Consider the following 27,001-nt stretch of genomic DNA (forward strand, 5'->3'; position numbering starts at 1 on the left):
TATATTCGAAATTTCAAAGCACTCTAGTATACTGGATAAACTAACTATTCAAAATCACCAATTGAAATCATTTATCGTCGTTCCATTAAGGTAATTTGAATACAAGATAAATTTTCAAAATCAGTTGCTCTTTATTTAACATGGTAAATAGCATTGTAGTCATCTTATAAAAGCATAAGTTGCTAATAACTTTAAAAATAAATTCAGCAGCATATTTGATGTATAAGATATGAGTAATGAACTATGTTTACAACTTCTATCAGAAGTTCAGCCTTTCCAATTGGTTATCCAAGAACAATCTCTGTAGTAGTAATGACAGTTAATTAGTCTAAAGAATGCTATAGGAAAAGTTAATAGCTAATTGTTCTTGTCAATATGATGAAACAGATCCCTTTCTTTTGCATGTTAGTATTTTGATGTTTTACTTCACTTCCAAAGGCTTAGGGGTACCAGAAAAACTAAACCACTGAGGCAGAACATGGTGACATCAAGTAGCATAATAGTATAGAATATGTCAGTTTCCTAGAAAGAGTACTTGCTTTGTTTGGGCTATGCAACTTGTGGAGGAATCCAGTTTAGTAGTGAGCTTCACGAGAAGTAAATTCACTGTGAATCAGCCAATCAGGCTGCATCTTCAGCTCCAGTCATCTTCATGACAAAAACCTCTGAAATACAAAGACACAAATTGCAGATTGAGTAAAAAACAATCTTCTCTGATTATGGAAAATATAATGACACGGTCTTGATGCCCGAATAGTTTTCAAGTTGGGGACTTAGTTTTCACAGATCTACAACTTATATCCGGCCATGATAATTTCTGCCAAGTACAAAGGCCAGTCCAAAATCTACAAACCATTGTTATCAACAGTGGATTGCAGAAAATAGCGGAACACAATCTGCTATATGAAATGCAAATAGTGTTGCAAGCAAATAGAGGAAGCCACAAAAGTTCTGTATTAAAAGGTTTACGTATGGGTATGCATAATTCCAGACAAACTTGTTAGAGTAAGACCTACTGAAACGTGTATGGGTTTGGGAAACGGATCTCCCGAATATTGGGTAGCTGTCATTAAATCCGGTAAAATACTTTATGAAATGGCATCAAATTTTTTTTCTGTTATAAAAACAGGTCATGTTATGTATCAAAAAAAAAAAAAAAGGTCATGCTTAGCACACATGCAGATTCTTCAGTTTTATTATGGTTAAAAACCCTAAAATTCTCTCTCCGCTATTGCCACTACCTCCGCTAGCAGAAACTGGAATAGCAGCCACTATTGGCCTAATAGTGAAACTAGAACAGCATTGCGGGTTTCATAGCAAACTCATCAAAATCCTCTATTATATAGTACCGCTATTTAACAACACTGCTACAAACTTTAGGGAAAATGTGTGGAGATCTTAATGTGTGAGGAATTTGCAATGAATTACAGAAAGAACATTCTATAAAAAAGAATGTGTATTTGATTTAATATTATCTGCATATATGATTCTATGTAACAAAAAGAATTCCTATATGTAAAATCAAAGACATCATAATTCTAAGAAATTTGGTCGTTAAAAAGATAAAACTTTAAAGAGAATATTGATGTAATCATACCAATGTTTCCAGAAAACGGTGCCTTAAACCTTCACCAGGTGTGCTTCAGCCACAGAGGAATTCAGATCTTCTCGAGACTGCGATCTCCTACTTTGCAGACGCATCTGACTTCGATGGGGAGACCAGAAGGCACCCATATTGATATTACTGCTGTCAAACTGCATCTGCCCTAAACTATTTGAGGAATAACTATGTGATACGCCACTAGATGATGGGTGCAAAGAAGACCCAGCAAGCTGGATGCCACCATTGTTATCATCAAAACCACGGCCGAGGCCAAATGGACTTCCTTGTGAACCTGCAACTGTTGGGCTTAGCGGCATCTTTATTCTTCCATCCTCTGCAGCACCGACGGTGTAAATGACATCAAAGGTCAATTCTAACAGGATTATTGAGTACATTGTATACATACAGAATGCATAATTTATCCCAACGCAACAGCTAGATTATATACATACAAAAAACAAAATCATCCGCAGAATATTGAATAATGGGGTTCGTTCGGATTTGTGAAAACTGCAACCTTTTGATATATGATCAGAATATAATAATAAAAGTTTTAGTAGTAAAAATTTATCAGGATGTATAATTGTGATGGCCATTAAACTACATTTAACAGTAAAAATACATATAATTGGTATTTGGTAAGCATCTTGAAAAAGCTTTAAACCAAACAATTCATCTGTGAAGTTATTATTGGGTAATCAGGAACCGGTGTTTGTGTAAATAGCTTACCAGAGCTCATTGGACTCCATCGCTGAAATCTAAAAGGAGATTGAATATTAAGAACAGAAGCACCGGAACCACTGTTATGCCTGAAAATTGGAAGATATTGCCTCCGGAAAAATCTTGGCTTCCAATTGCCAACACATGATAAAGCACAAAGAAGGACAATAAGAGAAAACAACACAATAGCAATAAGAATAGGAGGATTTATTTTCGTCTGGAGCAATTCAAAGTTCCGAAGCCCGAATCCAGTGGAATATGCCTTCCCAGCTTCTAACAATGCAACCCCAAGTGTCCAAGTGATGCTGCCAGAGCCAACAGAAATTTGATTATCATTAATATGCAAACCCTCTCTTAGTAGTGAGGCAATGTATGGTGCCCTAAAGCAGTACTGCTCAATAAAGGGCTGAGGTGCAACACTCTTCTTTGCAACATCCCATCTTTTTTCGCAAAAATCCTCACCCTTTTTCAACACATCATCAAGTGTGGCATCAGAAGACAAGTTGAAAAACCGATACACAACATAAAATCCAGAAATCACATAAAAGTGGCCATAAGGACGAGGGAGATTATCTCGCAAAGCACAAGGTGTCACTCCGCAATCAAGTCCTGGGCTGAGATTGGACCATTCAGACAAATTGACAACAACTTTTGCAAGTGCACTGCATTGTTGCCAATCAGGAGCACCAACAATCACTAATGGAGTTCCCGACCTTCCTTGCTTACTCAATTGTTTCTCATTAACACCAAGACTTCCACCTCTGTCACAATGCGAGCATGTGTATTGACTCTTATACCCAGACTGCAAGCAAGGATGTTTGAGCTCTATATTTTTACCAGTCATATCTGCACTGGCCGATGATCCAAACTCTTTCTTAAACAAATGTGCCACAGACTTCCCAAACGCCTCATTGAGACCATAACCCTCGAGAGAATAAGCCGTAAGATGATGATTCACCGATCCAATCCTAACATACAAACTAGTCTCGGTATTAATTTGTTGATCACTCTCAAAAGTAACCTGCAACGACGATCCCCCCAAATCAAGCGCCCCATAAGTCGCCTTCCTAGGACTAACACCCAAAATACCACTATGATAATTAAGTGAAATCCATCCAAAATAAGCCTCCTCAGTACCCGAAATAATCTTAATCCAATCCTTCCTACACAAAAAAGGAGAATCCTTTATCACATTCCAAGCATTATCTAACAACCACTTAGACTCTTTCCTAGGAAGTCTCCTAACGCCAGCAGTAGCATAAAGGAACACAGAAGTACTCTTATGCGAATGCACCGGTATCTGCTTCTTCGCCCACCTAACCAACGGCTTCAACGCACCCCTCAAACCCGACACATTATAAACTAACTTATCAATCCCTGGCTCCGTTTCCATTCGGTCATAGGCACGACCGGTTGGCTTCTTCCTATGCAAGCCATCTCTCAAAGACTTAACTGCTATAGGAAGACTGCTATGTCTCTTATATTGAACATAAGCATTATAAACATAAACACGAGTTCCGGTACTACCGCAATCAAGAACAACATAGTATTTACCAGACCCAATATTCCAAAAAGAGTAAACAAACATAAAAACAATATAACTGAGTAAAAGAAACAATGTGAGTAAAATTACAAGCCTGAAAGCTTTGATGCATTTCTTCCTAGAAGAACTTGGTGCTGTTATTGTTGTAACTGTTTCAAGAGGTTGTTTCAAATGGGTATAAGAAGAGAAATCTTGAAGAGAAGAAGAGATTCTAAGATTGTTTTTGTGAGAAAGTGAAGATTGTTGGGTTGGGAATTTGAAGGATACCAATGAAGCGATTTTTGCAAAGACCATGACTTTAAGCGATTTAGAGAAAACCCAGATGGAAAATTGGGGTTTTGGTTAAGTGGTTGAAGAAAAAATGGCATTTCGTGTGATGAATCAAGTTGAAGAAGAGAGTGATGTTATGCAAGAATTTGAGATTCTATGGGTATATTGTGATGGAGACATTGTGAAAGAATTTGAATTTTGAAGAAGAAATTTGTGGCAGAGAGAGAGAGAGAGAGAGAGATTGAAGAAGAAATGAAAGAAGAACATTCGTTTGTGAAGGTCGTCGGTTAGGTCGAAAGCAATCACTGCAGACAAAAAACCAACAAGATCAACATTTTTAGTACACTTTTTTATTTTGTCCGAAAAAACAATAATTTGGTTAATTTAATTTTTTAATTTACTTGCATATGGTAATACATGCTTTTATTTATTGTATTCAAAGTTTTTATTAGATTACTAAATAATCAAAGTTGGCTGAAAAAAAAAATAAGAATATTAAACGAAGAAACTTTTTTTTGACGCATTAAATTAAGAGTTATAGATTTTCCAAAGTATTTTGTTTGTTAGAACAACTTTTACATCTTCCTTAAAAAACACTTTTACATCTTTTAACCCTACTAGTACTATGGCTTTAATTACTATATTATATTGATTGATGATGTATAATTAAATTACACATAAATTTTTAATTGATAAATATGACAGCTTCTGTATTTTTATATTAATTGAGAGATTGATAAAAAAAATGAAAGAATGCGAATTTGTAAAAAGTCGTCGGTTAGATCGAATGCAAAGTTTAGATAAGTTGAACTCTAGAGATTTACTAGAGTTAGAGCAGACATTAGGGCTATAAAAATGTTTACTCACAATCTTGCATTAGTTAAACTCAATGGAAATCACATTGACAACGAAAATTGAACTCATGATCTTACATGAGTTAGCTCTTTACCAATTGAGACAACTTTTATCCTACATTTTTATTTAGTCTAAAATTTAATAATAATTTATCCTGCAGAATGTGATCAATTTTTTTTAACTTCATTGCTATTTCATCTAAACGCTTCTGATAGGTAAATTTTCAATATGCAACATGTAATATGAGATCGCCAATACTTGAGAAAATCTAGAGGAAAGTGTAAAAGGTATCTTATATTGATCGCTGTCCAAGCAGTTTAGGATCCAATATGAAAAATAATATGGAGTTTGTTCCATAAACTCAACGGCGAAGCTCGTACAATTTTTACGAGGGGGCCAAATATAAAAGAAAAATAAAAAAAAATTAAAAACTAATATATTAAACTTAATCAATAAGTAAAATAATTTTACAGTAATTTTTACATATATTTAATAAAACAACGAAGAAAAATTTACTGTATGTGATCTAATTCCCTCTAGAGCAGGTATAAAGTCTCATGACCCTTTTTAGTTTTACCATTCCAACTATAATCATAAAAGTTTAGACTAAATATTTAGGAATTTAGGTCGTAAACCAGTATTGCGCTACAAAATCGTAGATCTAAATCTAGACTAAATATTGATTGCTGTCCAAGCCGTTTAGGATCCAATATGAAATAATATGGAGTTAGTTCCATGAACATGAACTAACTATCCTCAAATGGTTCTATACCTGACCTGACAGCTTCAAAATACAGTATTTTTTATTTTTCAACAAAACCCTTATTATTAATTACAACATTTTCTTACCAAAAAGTTTATCTAAACTAGGCCGTGAATTGCACAGGTTTATATCTAATTTATCAATTAATGTGACAGCAGTAACAGATTGAAGAACCATGACAAAACTTTTTTTACAAGGCATTGATAATTTGTAATTCATTTCCTTAATCAGCTGCTGACTTTGGACTTGCAGATAGACTAGAGGACCCTGAAAAAATTTGACCTATCTTATCATGGATGAGTGGTTCAGCTTCCCATCCATGAGGAATAACTCCAACTGTTGCATGTCTTTCTCTATATGATCCCCAAGTAACCGTATATAGACCAGCAATGATAAATGATCCTCCTATGATGCTGTTCTCACATGGATAAAAATGACATAAGAATAATAAAAAACTTTTAAATAAAATAATTTCAAAATGCATGCTATAAAAAAGAGGATGAACTTCATCAAGTAATGACATTTTGTATTCATGGACTGACTTGCTACAATGCTACATCATGTTTCATCTGTGTTGTTAGATCGCAATAATATTACTTTTCTTAGTAGCAACAAAAAATTGGATTAATCTGCTATATCAACTACCAAGTAAGTTAACTTCAACAGTCTACCACTGAACCTCCCTTTTCTAAAAGGTTCACATCAGAAGCACCCTTTGTAAAGTCCTAACCAGTAAAATTGTTTCAGAAAATGAAGTGGTAGATTGCAGCTTTCCACATTTTTGTTAATGTTAGATATTGTAGCAATTCATTCCAGTTAGCATAGAGAACGCATGAATCGATAAATGGAAGTAAAAGGAGGTATACTATACCTTCCCAAGTAAATTGGACTACCAAGGAACATCCGAGACAGTAGGGCAGAAAAAGCAGGTTGAAGTGGATTGTATAGGGCAACCAAAGCTGGCCCTAATATCTTGTTACACCATGTAATGAGTCCATAGTTAAGGGCAGATGCAATAATTCCCTGAACAATATAAATGAAAATATTTGTTGAAATCTACACGTTAAAAAACCAACAAAATAATCTAAACGGGGTAAAATCTATCACAATATTTGCAAGAACATCAGATACTCTTCAATCTTTTCCCTCCATTTAACAATCTTGCATCACAAGACAGAACATGCCACTGAGTCGTGACAGAAAAATCTCATCTTACTCTATACTACTGTCACTCCAAGGTAGAAACTTTTGTGACTTTTGTCAATAAGGGAAACGGCGAGTTCAGTTGTTTTGGCAACAATGTGTCCTTTCTATGGTTCATACAAATGAGGTGATATCAAACCAGCGTTTGGTTTTGCGCAATCCGAAGAAGACTCAAGAACCAACATTTTAAATTTAGTTTGGAGATACAAAATAGGAACAACACATCATGTAACATCAATAATTATATAGAAACAATGACATGATATTTGTCATGTACCACATAAGGGGAGCCATTACAACCAGACATAATGTTATGAATAAAGGTTTTTGATATGGATAGCCAAAATATGAACAAATATTTGAACAGCTTTAAAACATGGTAAAAGCAAAGAAATAAAAATATCGAGGAATATTAAAAATCCCATTAATCATCAAAAGAGAATAATTGTTCGCCAAAGGTAGCAGATTGATTATAACCGAAACATACTTAGCATTCAAATTAAAAACAAAAGTTCAATACTGTAAATAGAATTCATTATCAGTGCACAAATCTTCCCTCTACCAATAAAAAATAAAATTCCACATGACAACAGTAATAGAGACTTTTCACTTTCAGTAAAAAATTTAAAACAGGTTGCACCAAATAATTTACAAATAGTAAAAATTTGTTTACCAACAGTCAATCATAATTAAAACCAATGTTAAAACTTTCAAAAGTAAAACAAACTAACAAAAAACTTTGACTCCTACATCATTAAGTGAGAATGACTTACTTTACCAAACAGTCAATAATTGATGCTGATATGTTGCAATTAATTAATAATTAACATGGACAACATTTTGAAGACAACTCCAGCAATTTAATATAGTAATATCAATATGGACTGAAATCATAAGCAATTACTAATAAGGGTTCCTGAAATTGGAGAGTGATTTAAAATTTCGGTAACTCACAGCATAAATAACAGCAAGTATTTCTGAAGATGTCAAACTCCAGTCAGTTGACTCATTAGTCATTAAAAACGACACTGCCACCATCAAAGCAGCTCCGAAGAAGTATGAATATGCTGTGACGGATAAGTTTGCAGGATATTTTTTTAATACTGGTGCCTGAAAATAATTAACGGTGATAAATTAAATGCTCCAACCATACACAAAAAGACCACAAAATTGTTCGCTTGACGCTGTAATTAATAACTATTTAATTTAATAGATATACTAAAAAGATGCATACTTGAATGGCTAGAAAAGCAGCCATACACATGCAGTTCCCTATCAAGCACAGAACCCCAAGATGAAAATGGTCAAGCCCAAGATCCAGTAAACCACCAACAAACCATCCGGAAGGCTCGGGCTGACCACGCGCACTAATTTCATTGCGTGCTACATGATCAATTTCTGAATATCCTATCACAATTGGACCGCGAAACAAAACCATTAAAACGGCACCAGAAACACAGATAAGTGTTCCTAGAACCTTTGCCAAGCCTTCAGATCTGAGCAAGTTCACTCTTTCTGTACTGCATTAAAAAGTTTAATAAGGTATGTATTACTGTATGTCCTGGTTTATCCGTATAAGTTTATTAATAATTCACATAGTGCAATTTGTGTTTGTGTTTTTATGATACACAAAACTGACCCCATAATTACAGCGAACAAAAATGTAAAGACTGGAATGGCAGGCTGTGTGGCAGCAGCATAAGTTGGATTTGTATAGCTTAAACCAATGAGAAACAGAAGCTGGTTGCCAAATATCCTGGTCATGAATCACAAAGCAAAAATATCACACCTGTCAATAAAAGATTCTCTCCCTCGTATGCGAAGAAGATAGGAACTAAGTGACTAGTATAAAAAACCTCACCCAGTTAATCCAAGAAAGAAGAATGATGTCAGGAGGTTCTTAGTAATGGGTGGTCGTGTTCGTCTTCAGCCATCATGGTATGATAAAAAATACTCTTACAACGTTAGAAAATGAACAATGCAATCAGAATTGGAGGGCACAAAGAAGTTGTAAGTTAAATTTTATTTCTAAAGTTTGAATATGCAGATTGTAGCATAATTAGCAGGTATTGGCTTATGCTGCTAACAATCAAACTAGTCAACCACATATATATCATAAAAGTGGAAGTCTGAAACCATTGGGAACAAACAAACAATAATACTAGAACAAGATTTTTTAAATAATAATGAATAACATCAAACTAAAGGTGGTCAGACTGGCGGCTCCCAGGTGAAAATAGGGAATATTCTCATACAGTGGGGATTATCCTATATCCCACACCCTAATCTTAAAAAAATAGTAGGTCATAAAAACCATAATCCAACCCTGATAAAAAATCAGGTAAACATAACAGCTGTGTTATTTGCCAACAAAATACAAATACGTATGTATTTATCTCTGAAGTTTAGCTATCACTTGCTTTTGATCTTATATAACTTACACACTGTTAGATCAATCATTGATAAACATAACCATAGGAGACCCAACTAAGTGGGTTGGTTTCTGATTATTGAAAGAGGGCAGTTATATGTTATGTTTCTTATATATTTGAGTAATAAATAGGGAAGTTATGGGAAAAGGGAAGTTGGTTATTTGGATTAAATATTGGGAGGGAGAGATCCAAGCTCTCTAAAACTTGGAAGTGAATCAATGTAACAAACTTGTTCTGAATTGGCCCAAGGTTCGGTCCTTCGTTATCTTGAGGCCCATTTCACAAAGACCCTATCCAACGGAACCACTTCCCAACCTTGGATCCTCTCCAACGGCTCCATTAGTAATGCCTCCCAACGGCCACCGGATCCAGGCATTGATGGGCGCCATTCACCCCTCCATCACTCTCCAACGGCTCCTCTTTGGCACCTCAAAATACCATTCTTCACAGCAATGCAAGGTACACAATTTTTTCCACCTAAAACCTCTCACTTTTCACTTTCTTATTGACTTAAGAGTCGGAATGTTTGTAGGCACCACCCCAGACATCCATCTTGACGAAACACTGTCCAAGCTCGGCCAATCATCTTGATCACCTAAGATCAATACTTACTTTTGACTTTTGTCTATTTGTTCTTTCCATATTGTTATTCTATTATTGCAGAAGGATACTTACTCATAAATTATGTTTTCTTCTATACTTATTCAGTCAGATTATCAGAGTCTTACAGAACCAAATAAAAATTCAAACTTTATAAAAGAATGATTAAAAACAAAGCAACATCCTCCAATCACATCCAAACCCAGATAAAGAAATCAACAAAAGCATACATTTGGAAACAAAATTTCTAATGGGAAAGGAAAAAGAAACATACTTTTCACGAATATAAGCAATAGGAGCAAGGATAGAAAGAGCAAGTAGATCTCTGTAGAGGCAAAAAACCAACTGATTAACCCCAACATTAAGGGCTACTTTGGTAATAACGTGGTAACCACCATTGAATAGCTGCACCATTGCCATAGCCAAATGGGCTTTCCATGTGTCACTTCCCATTGGTGTTGCCATTGAAAAACACCAAAATTCTAGCTTGATTTCTGAAATTCAAACACAAAGATGAGCTTTTTGGTAACATGATAGAGAAATAGAGAGGAATTGTTAATTGGGTTGGTGATGGTTGAAGGGAACAGATACCAAACCTGATGGTTCCTTTCCTTCGTGTTAAAGTCACAAAACTATGAGGCAAAACAAGATTAAAATTCTTTATGAAAACTTAAAAAACACGGATTCATGCACCTTTGTTATCGATGAAGGAAGCAGAGGGTATGGATTTAAACAAGCTATCTATCATATGGAAGGTAGAAATGGGAAACACTCTTTTCCAACATTTAATTTAATGATGATTACTTTATTGAATGAAATCAATTTGAATCTCATCACTTTAAAATGAAATCCATTTTTAGAATGGTGATCTATATCGATTTTATTCAATAAAATATAAAATATATGTAGTAATCGTGAATTTGAGTCGGGAGAGACATTGCATAGTTTTTTTGTTTTTGTTTTAAGAAATTAAATTACCTCATCCAACTTGAATTTTTTTGTTTTTGTTTTAAGAAATTAAATTACCTCATCCAACTTGAATCTGAATCGAACCTGAGATCTCGAGAAGGAGCACGTGCACAGATCTCAAGTTAATACCACTAGACCAAGAGAGACATTGCATAATATTTGTGGAGGTCGGTGTTTGAACTCCTGACACTCAATTTATTCATTTTAAAGATGAATTTTTAGTCACTCTTTTTTTTGTCAAGTAGTCTAATGGCTATAACTCAAACATTTTAAACATGGAGAACTGGGGTGTCCGAGGTTCAAACCCCGACCCTTACATATTATTGATGCTTATTACACATTCAGAGTTCAAAATTACTCGTATCTCATCTCTTAAACAACTCTTCGAACTATTATTATTATTTGAGAGGAGCTCTTGATTTTCTAGAAGAGAAATTAATGCAGTAGTGTATGAGTTAGTTGCAATGACTTTATTTTTCTAATGATAAATATTAGTATGTAATAGTTAGTATGTTAGTAAGTTAGATAAAGTTTTCTTTTGGAAGTAGTTAGATAAAGTTTTTTATTTTTTGAAGTAGTTAGATAAAGTTAATACATCTATGATGTGAAGTGACATTAATAGTTTTGTATTGAAAATAATAAATGTTTAACTCTTATAAGTAGAAAATGCCACTTTAAACACAATATAAAGGCTAAATAATTTAATTGATTTGAGTTAAGAGATGATAGTTTGATGTTTTGAGTTTAAATCTAAACGCAGAAGTAAATATTACTCTAATCTTAAGTTCTCAAAAGAGTTTTGCCATTTAAAAAAAAGCTTTGCAACATGATATTTTTATATTCGTTTGTTCATTTAACCAATGCCTATGAGCACCTTTGCTGCAGGTTCCTTTTTTTTTTTTTACGAAAATTTGGTGCATGTTCCTTAGACCTTTGACACGTTAATTAGTTTTTCTTTTCTTTTATTGGGGTTGTCCTACATGCACCCAAGATTCCTTAATAATTTTACACAGTTACATAGCTAAGTTACGATTTCAATGCATTAAAAAACACCTAACAATACAATATTATTCTCCATATCATTGTACGGGGAGAGAAGTCAAAATAATTTTGAAAATAATAAAATGTTGAGATAAGGTTGTGGAGGGTAAAGATTGTTGATTAATTGAAACTTTTTGGTCCGTGAACTTCCATTTAACTAGGTAGTAATTAATTAATTTTTTTTCAAATATTGCCGTTGAGTGGTGGAAAGAGTTACAACAGGGAGTGAGTGTTAGAAAAAGTGTGTTAAAATGATGTTGCTAGCATTGCTTTGTTATTAATAAACTCACTCATTTTGTCATCTAAAAAACAACACCAAAGTAATATTATGTTGAAAATCTCTGAATAAGTAGCTCAATCAAATGGAGGGAATATTATTATGTAGAGGGTTTAAGGCTTAATATGTGCTACTAACAAATCTTTATCCCTTAACAAAATTAATCAATAATAATTTTCCTTGTAAAAAAAACATGTTTCACAATTAATCAGGTGTTGTATTTTGGAGTGGTGATGCTACTGGTGACCAAGTTCGTAGGACCAAGATTTCGCTATTCAGTGAAGATTTATCCTTCCTTTACTTGCTTCCACCAATCATTTTCAATGCTTCCACCAATCATTTTCAATGCTGGAGGAAGCATGATTAGAATCCTTCATTAATTCATATTTTATTAGTACATTTCCAAATGCCATGTCATTTCCAAGTCAAGAAGAAACAACTCTTAAATATTTCACTTAATGTAAAATCTGTTTAGACTTGGGAGTCCTTGGGGCAGTCATTTCATTCTGTCAAGATCACACTATAAGAATGTAAGGCAACCCTTTTGAGTTTCACCTTGTTTGAATATCACTCTGAACCTCTCATAACAGTTTCTTTCACTGTCAATTATTACTTAATCCGTATAATATGAAAAGAATAAATACTCATATTGTTACTTCTGTAGGTGTCTTTCTGCTCTTTAATAGGATTAGTGTAGCATAAATGAAAAGAACAAAAACTCAGTTCAATGTCAACTTCTCTAGGTATCTTTCTGCTCTATAATAGGGTTGGCGTAGATAACCTAGGCATAAAAGATCACCAAGGTGAGACAGTTTTTGCTTAAAATCAACCTGTATCACTCTCAATCTAATCATCATTTCTCCTATCAATTCTGTTATACAAAAAAATAAATTACAAGATTCATCAACTATGGATTACCCTCACTTATATTGGAGATGCTCTAGGTTTGTAATCCAATTCACTGTTATTGATTGTTGAGTAATGCCTATTACTGACCTTGTCACAGTAGTTTACACCTTTGATGCATGTTGTTTCTGAGGAAGGGCTCTCCAACCAATATCCCGACGATAGAAGCCCCCTGGCCAGTTCACATTCTCAACAGCTTGATAAGCTCGATCGCATGCCTCTTCGAGATCATTTCCCTTTGCTGTAACACCAAGAACACGGCCCCCAGTTGCAATAAATCTTCCTTCAGAATCAAAAGCAGTTCCAGCATGGAATATCTTGATATCTGGAGCAACAAGCTCGGCTTTTTCAAGGTTTTCAATAATAGTTCCCTTCTCATATGATCCGGGATATCCTTTACTTGCCATTACCACAACCATGGCAGAGTCAGGAGACCAGTCCAGTGATACACCACTCAACTCTCCCCTGCATGCTGCAAGCAGAACTTGCACCAAATCAGACTCCAAACGAACCATCAAGACCTGTGTAAAATTCCAAAAGGAAAAAATGGCATGCATATGTTATAATAGCTTCAATTTAGTGACATAAAACATAGTGTAAATGTAATCATCCGTTATCCAAGGTTACACCCCTTTTGTTTTGTAAATAAACTAATGATAGTTTGGTGAGTGTCTGTTATTCAAATATGGTCAAAGTTATGCACGAGAAAGAATATAAGATGAAAGCTTTGAAAGTTTTGGATCAATTTGTTTAACAACAGAAATATCAATTGCCATAAACATGTGATTTGAAAAACAAATGAAGATGACCCCAAACAAAGAAATATGGGCAATCACAAGCATTATGGAGATCAAAGTCGCTTAAAATATTTTTTCAAAAGACAAAAGGTCAAAAGAATTATAGAGAGATTATGTCACACCAACATATCTAAACTACCGTGTCTGCTGGCCGCCGGGAATATACGACAACTATAAAATCCTAAAACAATTTTCGTCACCAATGCCTTCTGAGTTCTAGCCTTTTACAGTGTATTTCAATTTTCAAGGGTGAAGTTATAACTATGTACGTTAGAAACTGCATTTTATGACTTAACTGACCTGGCACTCTGGATCACCAAATCGCACATTATACTCAATTAACTTAGGCATGCCAGACTTCTTCTCAATCATTAGCCCAGCAAACAAAACACCAACAAACTTGCAACCTTCTGCTGACATTCCTTTTATTGTTGGCATGATAATAGAATCCATTACTGTAGATTGAAGCTCCTTGGTTAATATAGGAGCAGGAGAGTATGCACCCATGCCACCAGTATTTGGCCCTGTGTCACCATCACCAACTCTTTTATGGTCCTGAGCAGATCCTAGTGGAATTGCATTTTCTCCATCAACCAATGCAAAAAATGACACTTCTTCTCCTTCTAGAAATTCCTCAACAATGATACAACAACCTGCAGAACCAAAATCACCCTTCACCAGCATTGAATCAACTGCTTCATATGCTTCTTCAAGTGTCATGGCAACGGTAACTCCTTTTCCAGCAGCCAGTCCATCGGCTTTGATAACAATCGGTGCTCCTTCTTCTTGAATATATTGCCTTGCTGCAGATGGGTCTGTAAACGTTTTGTACTGCACTAACAAGTCCATCATAAGTAAACACACGGCAAAAACCTGGGAGCAAAATAGACAAACAAGAAGGACAGGGAAGAACACCGTATACATGGAATAAAGAGAACAAATAAGGGAAAAAAATAATGACTCCGTTAGTTATATGCATCATTTCTCAAAACTATATTCCAACTCAACAGTTTTAGTTGAACCTCTTATGGCCTGTTTAGATTGACTTATCATAGCTTATCTGCCGACATAATCACTTGTGTGACTATTTGGGAGTGCTTATAGAAACAACTTATGACATGTCTGTAAGTTGTTTTCAGCTTATTTTCATAAACTCTCCAAGATGGCTTATGAAAACAACTTATAGCTTATACGAAAACAATTTGACTTAATTTTATCTTTTATTACAGTTTTCATTGAACCTCTTATGATAAACTCTTATAAGATGAACTCTTACGCTATAAGTACTCAACTAAGTTGTTTATCCAAACATGGTCCCAGTACTTAAAAAAATTAAGGGAAAAGAACATATGAGCTTGTTATAAGATATGATACATGAAGAAAACACACAAAAATATCATTCAAATAGAACAGGGTCTATCATTGATATGTTTGATGAGATTCAAAACAAGAAGACAGACCTTAGCAGTTGGAATATCGTACTTGTCACACAAATGCTTCATGAAATTCTTAGAACCTTCTAGAGCAGCAGCCTCTGCAGATGGACCAAAAGTCGGAATTCCAGCCTTAACTAAATAATTTGATAGACCTGCAACAAGTGGGGCTTCAGGTCCCACAACAACTAGCCCCACCCCCCATTTCTGACAAAATGACTCTACAGCTGCACCATCATAAACATCAAGGTCTGAGATGCAAGTCGCATTTCCTGAGCTGGCAATTCCCGCATTGCCAGGAGCACAGAATACAGTATCACAGGATGGTGACCGTTGCAACGCGTAGCAAAGTGCATGTTCACGTCCTCCTCCACCAATAACCAGAACAGCCACCCTTTCTTCTTAGGAATAAGCAAAATGAAAAACAAAACAAAAAACAGTATATGCAATAAAGTTAGTATATAGTTCATATTCATATACAACATCACAAGCATGCTTGGTTCCGTGGCGCGACAAAAAATTGATTTTGTAAAATTAATTTTACTTATAAGTGAGTTGAATATAAAATGATTTATGCTTGAATACATTTTCGTACAAGTGGGTTGAAATTGAATAATAAATTTCAGTGTGTAAATCATGTTAGAATCAATTCCGGAGGCAAAATCAATGATAATATAATACACCTCCAGAATGCTCGAAACGTGGAACCAAACACAGGCACTGAAATGGAAATAGAAAGGGAATTAAAAGATTAAGTAACTAGAATGCTTACTAGAATTGTTGTTTGTTTGAACCCCAGCAGAAGCTGGTGAGTCCGAACTCTGAGCAACACATTTGAAAACACTTGAATTATGATGAGTGAAGGTTAAATTGAAGTTTTTTAATAAGTGGGTGGAAGAGTTGTGAAAGATACAGTGGTTTCTGAAACCAAACGGATTAGAAGCTTCATGGTTAATGCATGGATGAAGATTGAAAGAGGTTGCAACATTGAAAGTAGTGCAAGACATTCTACGAAGATAAAGTAATCGAATTTGCGGAATCAAAAGAAGCGATTACTTAGAGAATCAAATAGAGAGTGGTGGCACGGCGGCGCGGTCCGAAGCGAACTGGAGTCAGACAGCGCGCGCGTGTGTTTTTGTTTGCGTCTAAACCCTACGAAATTACTATAAAGTAAGTTTGAGTTTATCTTATCTATTCAGACATTTTTTTCATTTTTTTTTTTCTCTGAGGAAAGGCATTTTTTTTTCATTTATAAGCAAATTTTGAGTTTATTAAAGACCACCTACATTATTTGTTTATTTTATCAATTTAAATTGTCAAAATTTGCTTATAAATGAGATTGAAGGGAGTATTATTTTTTATGATATTATTAGTTATTGACATTTTTACAGACTATTTTCAACTTATTTTTATAAGTTCTTTGAGATAGCTTAGGAAAATAGTTTATAAATTCATTCATTGAAAAGAAAAGAAAAAAAAAAAAAGAAGGAAAAGTTTGTGTGCTTATCTCGATTGACTTATTTTTGAGTTTATGCAAATAAATAAGATTTTATATATTATTCTTGAGATTGTCAAATTTGTTTATGAAAAACAATTTAGGAAAATTTTGTCAAAATAAAAACATATGAAAATATAATTTTTGTTAAAGAGAACTTACGAATTATCATAAAAACTTATTTATTTAGATAAACTTATTTTTCATAGCCTAAAATATAAGTCAATTCAAACTGGGTTTGTATATTGAACAAAGCAGTTTGATTTTATTCTATTTGTGTTATAGATATAGTCCTCTTTTTTGTTAGTTTGTTTTAATTCAAGTTTAGTTTAGTGATAATCACAATTAATGGTTAATCACATTTAGATTCAGTTTGTTATGAATTTTGTTACAAGTTAGTTAGAGATTAGCTCATAAGGTTAGGGTTTGTTATTTAGCTTGTACTTCAAGCAACCTAACCAAACTTGTGTATATAAGCTAAACTCTTGTACATATTTCACTACTTCAATATACAACTACATTCATCAATTCTATAATCTTTCTCTTCTCTCATTCTCTCTATAATTTATAAATCTACAAACCCTAGAAACTATGAAATTGCTTCTCGTTTTCATTGCTTGTTGAACAAGCTTTAGTGCTGCGCTAACAAATTGACATCAAGAGCCTTTGGTTTCGTTCTAAGGGGTAATCAAGATCTTCAATCACGCAATTTGAAGGAAGAAACACTGAAGGAAACACCATGAATGGTAGCAGCAGTTTCAACAAACATCTTCCAATTCTTGAAGCACGCAATTGGGAAAGATGGAATGCGGTGATGAAGAATCTGTTTGGAGCACAAGATCTGTTGGAAATTGTGCAGAATGGTGTAGATGAATTAGCTGCGAATGCCACTGAGGTGCAAAGGAACGCACACAAGGAGTTGAAGAAGAAAGATTGCAAGGCTCTGTTCTTGATTCAACAAAGTCTTGATGAAGGAAACTTTGAAAGAATCTCAAAAACAGTTAGTTCAAAGGAAGCATGAGACATTCTTTCAAAGTATCATGAAGGTGATGATAAAGTGAAGTTGATTAAGCTTCAATCACTAAGAAGGAAATTTGAGCTGATGCAGATGGAAGATGATCAGAAGATTTCTGAATACATCTCTAAACTCATCAATCTTGTGTATCAGATGAAGGCTTGTAGTGAAGCTATCACTGATCAAAAGATAGTTGAAAAGATTATGAGGACCCTATCTTCAAGGTTTGATTTCATTGTGGTAGTAATTCATGAATCAAAGGATGTGAAGACATTGAAGATTGAGGAATTGCAGAGTTCATTGGAAGCACATGAATTGATGGTAACTGAAAGAAGCAGTAAAGATCAATTCAACAAGCCCTACAAGTTCAAACTATCAAGAAGGATGATAATGATAGAAATAACTTCAAGAAAGGGAAGCAAAACTATAAGAGAGGAAATTGGTCTAAAGGCAAGAACAATGGATTTGATAAAGGTGAATCTTCAAGGGAGGGAAACTCTAATCAAAGGAAGAAATCTGATAAGAAGAAGATTCAGTGTTTCAAATGTGAGAAATTTGGACACGATGCTTCAGAATGTTGGTATGGTAAAGGAAAACAATCAAAGAATGATGAAGAGGAAGCTAAAGTTGCACTAGATGATTCATTATTGATGATGGTTACAACAACCAGTACTGAGAGCTGCAATTCAGAAAGTTGGTTCTTAGATACTGGTTGTTCTAATCACATGACAGGAAATAAGACATGGTTAAGAGAAGTGGATCCTGGAAGAAATACAAAGGTGAAGCTTGCAGATCATAGAGTCTTGGTTGCAGAAGGAATGGGGAATATTGCTATTGAAGGGAAGAATGAGAAAGTGTCAATAATTGAAGAAGTTCTCTATGTTCATGGAATGCAGTGCAACTTGCTGAGTGTATGTCAATTCATTCAGAAAGGATACTCAGTTACTATGAAGGACAACACCTTTAAATTGTTTGATAATTATCAAAGGTTAGTTTTGAAAACTCCTCTTGCAAAGAATATAACTTTTCAGACCAATATGAAAGCTGTAGAATTGAACTGTTTATCTGCTATGATAAAAGATGAAGATAGCCGGTTATGGCACTATAGATTTGGTCATCTCAATTTTAGAGGTCTTAATCAATTGGTTTATAAAGAAATGATTCTGGGAGTGCCTAAAATTGAGATATCTAACACAGTTTGTGATACTTGCTTGTTGGGGAAGCAACCTAGAAGTGCATTAAGTTCAAGTTCAGCAAGTAAATCAAAGAAGCTGCTTAATGTTGTATATTCAGATGTGTGTGGTCCTTTAGAAGTTCCTTCACTGAGGTATCTATGCAATAGTAGACCTGATATTGCATATGCAGTTGGCATAATCAGTAGATTCATGAGTGAACCAAGAGTATCTCACCTGCTATGACATTTTATTTCCTAAGTGCTTAAATGAAAATTCTATTGAGCTGATAGCATATTCTGATGCTGATTGGTGTGGAGACAAACAAGATAGAAAGATCACTTCATGGTACCTATTCAAGTTTATGAATGCTCCAATTTCATGGTGTGCTAAGAAGCAACCAGTTGTGGCATTGTCAACTTGTGAATCTGAGTATATTGCAGGGTGTATGGCAGCATGTCAAACAATATGGCTTGAAAATATACTCAAAGAGATGGAGATAGAGGTTAGCAGACCTATATAATTGTTCATATACAACAAATCTGCTATAAGCTTAGTAAGAAATCCAATTCTGCATGGAAGAAGCAAGCATATAGAAGCCAAGTTTCATTTTCTGAGGGAGCAAGTGAACAAGGGAGCACTGCAGATTGTTCATTGCTCTACTGAGCTACAGCTTGCGGACATATTCACTAAGGCATTGAAGGTTGACAGGTTCATCAAGCTCAGAAGCTTGATTGGAATGAAGGAAGTGGAAACTCGAATTAAGAGAGGATGTTAGTTTGTTTTAATTCAAGTTTAGTTTAGTGATAATCACAATTAGTGGTTAATCACATTTAGATTCAGTTTGTTATGAATTTTGTTACAAGTTAGTTAGAGATTAGCTCATAAGGTTAGGGTTTGTTACTTAGCTTGTATTTTAAGCAACCTAACCAAACTTGTGTATATAAGCTAAACTCTTGTACATATTTCACTACTTCAATATACAATTACATTCTTCAATTCTATAATCTTTCTCTTCTCTCATTCTCTCTATAATTCATAAATCTACAAACCTTAGAAACTAAAAAATTGCTTCTGGTTTTCATTGCTTGTTGAACAAGCTTTAGTGCTGCGCTAACATTTTTTAGAGGAGAAATGTCTACCTATAAGCTCTAGTATTATTAAGCCAAATAAGCTGCTTATCCAAACATGGCCCTGTTCGAACGGGTTAGGAGCTGGTAAACTCAGGCATGTCCTTCCCTCAAGAATATGACTAGTGTATTGGGTAGAGATGGTCATCTTAACTTCTCTAACACTCAGATTGCATAAGCAAATGTTAGAAAGCATCATCTTAGTTGAAGTAACACCAATGACCTTAACTAATGAAGATATGTATTTGTTAGTTTTGTACGCACTATTAATGAGCAAAATATTCAAAAGTGTGATGACATATGAATTTGTGTAGAAAATATATTTCAAGCCGTTAGAGTAGTCATCATTTATATGCCAGTAAACATATTGATCACATTGCATTATCTTTATCTTATGTTGCATTTCCATACTTGTACCTTTTTTTACATCTTTGATATGCTTGTCGTGCATTGTAAACCTACATGATGGTAGCAAATCTATCCACCTCCACATTATGTTTTTATAGAGTCTGAAAAATGCTTCATTATCAGTAAAAGAATCATACTGCCAAAACCATTTTTTACAAGTCATTTACATTTTGAGCTAGAGGGCGAGTCTCTATGCAATAACAAAGTTGGTGTCTTGAGATCTGGAAGTCACATACTCAAATCCAGAAAATATTTTCTCTGCTGAGGTAAGACTGTATATTTACTCTTTTCAGACTCCACTTGCTGGAAGCCTCCTACACTAGGCTGTCCTTCATTGACATTCTTTGACTTACTTTTTAATCATACGATTTTTGTGTTTGATGATGCGCTGGAGGACCCCGGTAATATATGATCTATTTGATGTGCACTTTTTTCATGAATAAGCGGCTCAGAGAACCAAGAGTCGTGGGAAGTAATTTCAACAATTCCCTGTTTTTCTTTATAAGATGCCCATGTAACAATGTAAAGACCAGCTATGATCAAAGATCCCCCTATGATACTGTTGTCACATGAATTATAAAAATAACTACAATAAGAAATTTCTTGATAACATAATTTCAGAATGCATGCTATAGAAAGAGGAAGAACATCATTAAGTTTAACTAATATTACGACATCTTATTAAGTCTTATCCAGCACAATTTGTTTCAACTTGGTGAGTAAGTTTGTAGCTATATAGTCAAATTAGAATAGAATGAATGAATCAATAACTGGAACTAAAAGGAGCTGTACCTTCCCAAGTAAATTGGACTTCCAAGAAAAATCTGAGACAAGAGGGCAGAAAATCCAGGTTGAAGTGGATTGTAAAGGGAAACTAAAGCTGGCCCCAATATCTTGTTGCACCAACTAATGACTGCATAGTTAAAGGCAGAAGCAATAGTTCCCTAAACAAATAAGAAAAATATGTCACAATCCACATGTTAAAAATCCACCAAAATAATCTATTTCTACCTTTGTCCTTAAATATAAGTCCCTTTTGGGGGGTGGGGGGGTGGGGGGGATTGTCACTAAGTATAAATCTCATTTCAAATTACTAGATAGTACATCCTAATTGATACTATTAAATTTCTTAGAAGATGAGATGTCAGAGTTGAACTATCTAATTTTAGAAAATGCTATTTTAGAAACATCTAGGCACAGCAGACGTATTAAACTATCTAATTTTCTTAATGCTATATGATAATTGATAGAAGTAAACTCGAACACATGCCTTATAACCTGAAAACCTTTTGCAGGATCTTGTTTAGTGATTTTGACGATTTTTTTTTTCCATCTAAAACTAGCCAAGCAAGACAGTGGCCAAAATAGTTCCATGAAGTGAAATGTATCAAATAATCTACAACAGCAATCGCTAATAAGGGTTCAAGATATTTGAGATTGATTTAAAATCATAGTGACTCACAGCATAAACAACAGCAAGTATTTCTGGTTGTGTCAAAATCCAGTCACTTGACAGATCAGTCATGAATAGCGAGACTATCGCCATTAGTACAACTCCAAAGAAGAATGAATATGCTGTTACAGATAGATTTGCAGGATACTTTTTTAATACAGGCGCCTGAAAATAATCAATGGAAATAAATTAAACTTGCTGATGATATCACACATAGAAAAACCAAAGAGATCACAAAGGAAGACCTATGAGAAGCATGGCTATCAAATCGAGATTCAAATTTTGAATTGGAAGACCTTTTTTCTTCGGAATCATGAACCAAATCTTATTATGAATCGCAAGATACATTGCTACATATCATACATGAACCTCAAAATATTTAAAGATTCAAGTTGTATATCAAATGATGTTGGTTATGCAAAGTTGACAAAAACAAGTGGTTTACTACACTAAGGTTAGATAGTGATTCATTAGAATTAATCTCATAGTGAACTGGGATTTGAGATGAGATTCATGTCCAAATAACCAGTGATTTTCGATTGAGTTCAAATTAGCATCAAACCGAGATATGACTCACGTGTATCATAAAATACTGATAACTATGCTAAGAAGGCTCAGTGAGAAGCCATTAAATAAGAACTTGATCTAATTCTAAACTATTGGAATTTATGTGGAAATGATCATTCCTGATAAGAGCTATTATCAAAAGGGTTCACTTAATGAATTAAGATTTTCATTGAATTGATATAACAAAAAGGTAGATACCAGAATGGTTAGGAAAGCAGCCATGCACATAGTGTTCCCTATCAAGAACACAACTCCAAGTTCAAAATTATCTAATCCAAGATTCTGTAAACCACTGATCAACCATCCAGAAGGCTCTGGCTGACCACCGACACTTATGTCATTCTGTGGTATAACGACCAGTTCAGTATATCCTATCAACGATGGACCGCGATACAAAACCATCAATACAGCACCCGAGACACATATAAGAGTTCCTCCAACCTTTGCCAGACCTTCAGAACTCTTCAAGTTCACTCTTTCTACACTGCATACATAATAAGTTTATTAAGCTATGCTATTACTTTGAAGCTATTTGTATCAACTTGAGCTTATTCACTGACATAAGCACTTGTTCGGCTGTTTGAAAGAACTTATGGAAACAGCTTATGAATGTCCATAAGTTGTTATCAGCTTATTTCCATAAGTTCTCTGAGATAACTTAAGCAAACAGTTTGACTTTATTCTATCTTTTGTTATAGAAATAGCATATGCATAAGCGGTTAATTAGACAGTTTATCCGAACAGGGCCTTTATGTATAAGTGCAATTGGAATAATTTTATTGATGTGCACATTTATGTACTGCAGTTATGAATGTGCATTTTTGCCTATGGTTTCTTGAAAAACATGAACTACCGATGAAAATCAATGTGAAATAGATATAACAAGACTCGAAATATAAATTGGTAAGATTGAAATTTAATTACCCGATGATTACAGCAAAGAGGAAGGTAAAGACAGGAATAGCAGGCTGTAACGCAGCGGCATAAGTTGGATTAGTATAACTTAAACCAATAAGAAACAGGAGCTGGTTTCCAAATATCCTGATCATAAATCAACATTAAGAAAACATCAATAAAACACTACCATTCATATATAAGAAAAAATAAGAAATAAGTGGTTATAGCAAGAACCTTACCCAGTTAATCCAAGAAAGAAGAATGACATCAATAGCTTCTTAGTAATAGGTGGCCTTGTCTGTCTGCAGTCACAATGTTTGATTAGGATATTTGCATAAAAAGTAAAGTGAACAGTGTCCTAATTCCTAATCCTGACTCATAAAGGGTAAAAAAACATTGATTTTGTTGCCAATGAGAAAAACTTTGATTCTTTTTGTTGACTAGTAAGGTATAAATCATTTCAAGGTGACATTCCAATTCTGCATTTTTTGAGTGTGTAGCTTAGTTAAATTACAAGGTAACTTTTTGATATATTATTTAGTGATCAATAGACACGTAGTAAACAAAATAATGTGAAATTTTCTGTAATATTTCCTCCATCCCTTGCTGAATGACATATTTGTAAAAAAATATATTCAAAAACAAATGTCACCTTCAATATTAGACAAACCTATTGTGATATCAAACATGTAGTCTTGTCCCATTTGCAAATGAAAAAATTGTCTCAAAAAGACTCATTTTAGTTTCCTATGTAACTTTAATTGCTTATTTTCCATTAACACTTGTTGTGAATTTGGACAAAATCACACCAATGAATAACAAAGATGTGTGGAGCAAAGAAAGAAAGGAACAAACACACCAAAGATTGTTGACCCAGTTCGGTCCAATATGACCTGATCTGGGGGAGAGAGCAGCTCTCCAATCCACTATGATGAAAGTGTTACAAAAGAGTTACAAGAAATTAGCTTACAAGCTTACACAAGAACAAGACCTAATTTCTACCCATTTTGTGTCACCCACACTCACAATATGAATCCTAAGAGAAAACACAAAAGAAAGCTTTTTGATCCTTCCAATGGTGAAATCTCACTACCCAAGGTGTTTACAATGTTTCACAACCCTCAAGAGAACCTCACTACAAAGACACTCAACCCTAAAGTTACCTCCTTTGTATTCTCAAGTTTCTCTCTCAAAGCCACACTCAAAAGATGAAGAAAAAGCCTTAAATAGTGTTCAGAAATACGCAGCATCGTGCCACGTTACGTGCCCATCGTGCCATGATGGAGTTGGTGATAGTACAGTACTATACCTTATCCGTCTGCATCGTGCCACGTTCCTCCTGGATCGTGCCACGATTTTTCCAGCGACAAACCCAAAACCTGAACCATCCAATCGTGCCACGTTGCCCTGCAAACGTGCCACGATTTCTCGGTGCTTCAACATCCAATTCTTGAGTCAATTTTCAACAACACTTTATAATTAATGTTATGTGCATTACTCACAAGTTATTATTCTCCATTTTGCTTTTATCATAATGGAAATACACATATATTTCTTTTTGAGGATTATTGTTTGAGGACAAACAAAGCTCTAAGTTGGGAAGAGTTGATAAGTGCCAAATTATTGTTATTTTTTATAGTATTAATCGACTTGTATTGCAAGAGATCTATCATAAAAGCCCTCAATTTGATATGATTATCGTTTGTATTAGAAAGCTATTACGTCCGGTTTCTATACATTTCTATAGGTTAAAGAGAATGAATACACCAATGCGGAGTAAAGGCAGGCAAGCACACGAGCCAGAAGCTACGTCATAACCACGTCGGGAGAAAACACGCCTTTTTTTTTAATTGTGTGAAATGATCAAATGAAACAAATGTTGTGTGACAAACCAAATATTTATTTTATTTTATTTTCTACTGTACCATATTAATACCAAGTGTGTATCATTCCCATGTCAACATCTACTACTTAAAATTTACGGTAACAGTAAATATTTAAAATTGTACCATAAGATCAATTTAGTAAAATTACCTACCAATGAAAAAATAGAATGGAAATATAAAGACAGAAAAGGAAAGAATTAAAAGAGGATGGCTTACCTCTCTTTGAAGAAAGCAATGGGAGAAATAATGAAGAGAGCAAGGAGATCTCTATAGAAGCAGAAGACAAGTTGGTTGACTCCAACATTAAGGGCAACTTTGGTGATGACATGGTAGCCACCATATAATAACTGCACCAAAGCCATGCTCATATGAGCCTTCCACATGTCACCTCCCATTGCCATCACAACTATCTATCTATCTTCCTCTCTGCACCTCCCAAGTTTCAAAACAGACAATATAGTAATTGGTCTGTTTGTTGAAACAGAGGTTGTTTTTGAGCTTTAATTCTGACTTAGGTGCTTGATTTTGATCGACTTTTTCTGGCTTCACTACACAAAAACCAAAAATAATCTCAGCTTATCTGTGGTTGTCATTGACTTTATGACGTGGTTGTTGCTTGCCAAATGAATTAAAACTTAAATTTCAATTATTGAACTGACACATCAATTTGACAGATAGCTGATAAAATTCTCATACTTCTGTTTTGTCAAGTAGTATAATATATAAAAATTCATTTTTTTTAAATAAATAATAAGTCTTCCACAAGCAATAAAAAATGTTTAAAGAATGACTCAAGTCTAGAGATGATAATTGACGCAGTCTTGAAAAATAAACGAGGGAGTAGACCGAAATGGTAGCTAAGATTGCATTGATGATAACCACACAGCCTCCAATGGATAAGTGTTTGAAATCAATTTACAATTAAGCTCCGATGCTACTTCTTCAAACTATACATCAGATAGGAGATGATCTTACAATGTATTTATATAAGTGAGGGTCTCACAAACCGGTTTTGTGACTGTGTTAAGTCCAACCAAGATTTCTAAAAATTTATCCCAACCAACAATTTGTTTTGAGAAAGTTTACTTTGGGACCTGCCACTAGTTCTAAATAAATGTGGGTTGCCTTGAAAATAAGCCCCTCTATTCATTTTCTAATAAGAAAATTGCATCAAAAATTCATAATAACACAAGTAAATGATCAAATTACTTCAACAGTAGTTAACTGCCTCTGGCATATCCGAAAACAGTTAACTGTCGCTGGCTCCAGAGACAGTAAACTGCCTCTGGCGTTGCTGCACTTAAGTGCAATTTCAGTTGAGATTTTCGCGTTTCAGTTGAAAAATAAAAATAAATTGAAACTTATTCAGAATTCAACGAAACTTTACACATTAACCAGCTTGTGTTATTATGAACTTTTTGATGTCAGAAAAACAATTTTCTTCTAATAAACCCTTTACACATTAACTACACTGCCAACTTTTTACGAGCTAGCCAAATGAAAACCAACTTAGTCCAAAAATCTGTCGCACATAAAATAATGATATAAATTATAATCAATCAAAAA

At 34.4% G+C, this 27,001-nt stretch overlaps 3 protein-coding genes across 6 annotated transcripts; all 3 read right to left on the minus strand.

Moving 5' to 3' along the window:
- Positions 1-186: 186 nt before the first annotated feature.
- On the minus strand, positions 187-4,453 carry LOC11408616 (probable apyrase 7). The gene is made up of 3 exons (XM_003612414.4): positions 2,333-4,453; positions 1,598-1,937; positions 187-665 (listed from the first exon to the last, which is right to left on the minus strand). The coding sequence occupies exons 1-2, from the start codon at positions 4,158-4,160 to the stop codon at positions 1,621-1,623; spliced, it is 2,145 nt and encodes a 714-aa protein (XP_003612462.1). The 5' UTR covers positions 4,161-4,453; the 3' UTR covers positions 187-665; positions 1,598-1,620.
- A 1,240-nt stretch (positions 4,454-5,693) lies between these two features.
- Positions 5,694-26,113, minus strand: LOC11407066 (WAT1-related protein At4g19185). Of its 4 annotated transcripts, none has more exons than XM_013598158.3 (8): positions 10,683-10,835; positions 10,264-10,483; positions 8,819-8,881; positions 8,597-8,713; positions 8,192-8,477; positions 7,912-8,067; positions 6,626-6,777; positions 5,694-6,167 (listed from the first exon to the last, which is right to left on the minus strand). In XM_013598158.3, exons 1-8 carry the CDS (start codon positions 10,735-10,737, stop codon positions 5,978-5,980), a joined length of 1,239 nt encoding a protein of 412 aa, XP_013453612.1. In that variant the 5' UTR covers positions 10,738-10,835; the 3' UTR covers positions 5,694-5,977. The 4 variants fall into 4 exon arrangements, with proteins under 4 accessions (XP_013453612.1, XP_003612463.1, XP_039690366.1 ...); XM_003612415.4 differs by having other exon boundaries at positions 10,586-10,813; XM_039834432.1 differs by lacking the exons at positions 6,626-6,777; positions 7,912-8,067; positions 8,192-8,477; ... (2 more) ...; positions 10,264-10,483; positions 10,683-10,835 and adding exons at positions 21,425-21,576; positions 22,095-22,250; positions 22,851-23,136; ... (1 more) ...; positions 23,789-23,851; positions 25,652-26,113 and having other exon boundaries at positions 5,704-6,167.
- On the minus strand, positions 13,269-16,585 carry LOC11407383 (phosphoribosylamine--glycine ligase). The gene is given in 5 exon segments (XM_024784441.2): positions 13,269-13,442; positions 13,445-13,703; positions 14,280-14,810; positions 15,440-15,810; positions 16,185-16,585. Coding segments are annotated over 5 exon segments (1,428 nt in total). The 5' UTR covers positions 16,420-16,585; the 3' UTR covers positions 13,269-13,410.
- Positions 26,114-27,001: the final 888 nt, after the last annotated feature.

This window comes from Medicago truncatula, chromosome 5, assembly GCF_003473485.1.
Source record: "Medicago truncatula cultivar Jemalong A17 chromosome 5, MtrunA17r5.0-ANR, whole genome shotgun sequence".
Taxonomy (NCBI): Eukaryota; Viridiplantae; Streptophyta; class Magnoliopsida; order Fabales; family Fabaceae; genus Medicago; species Medicago truncatula.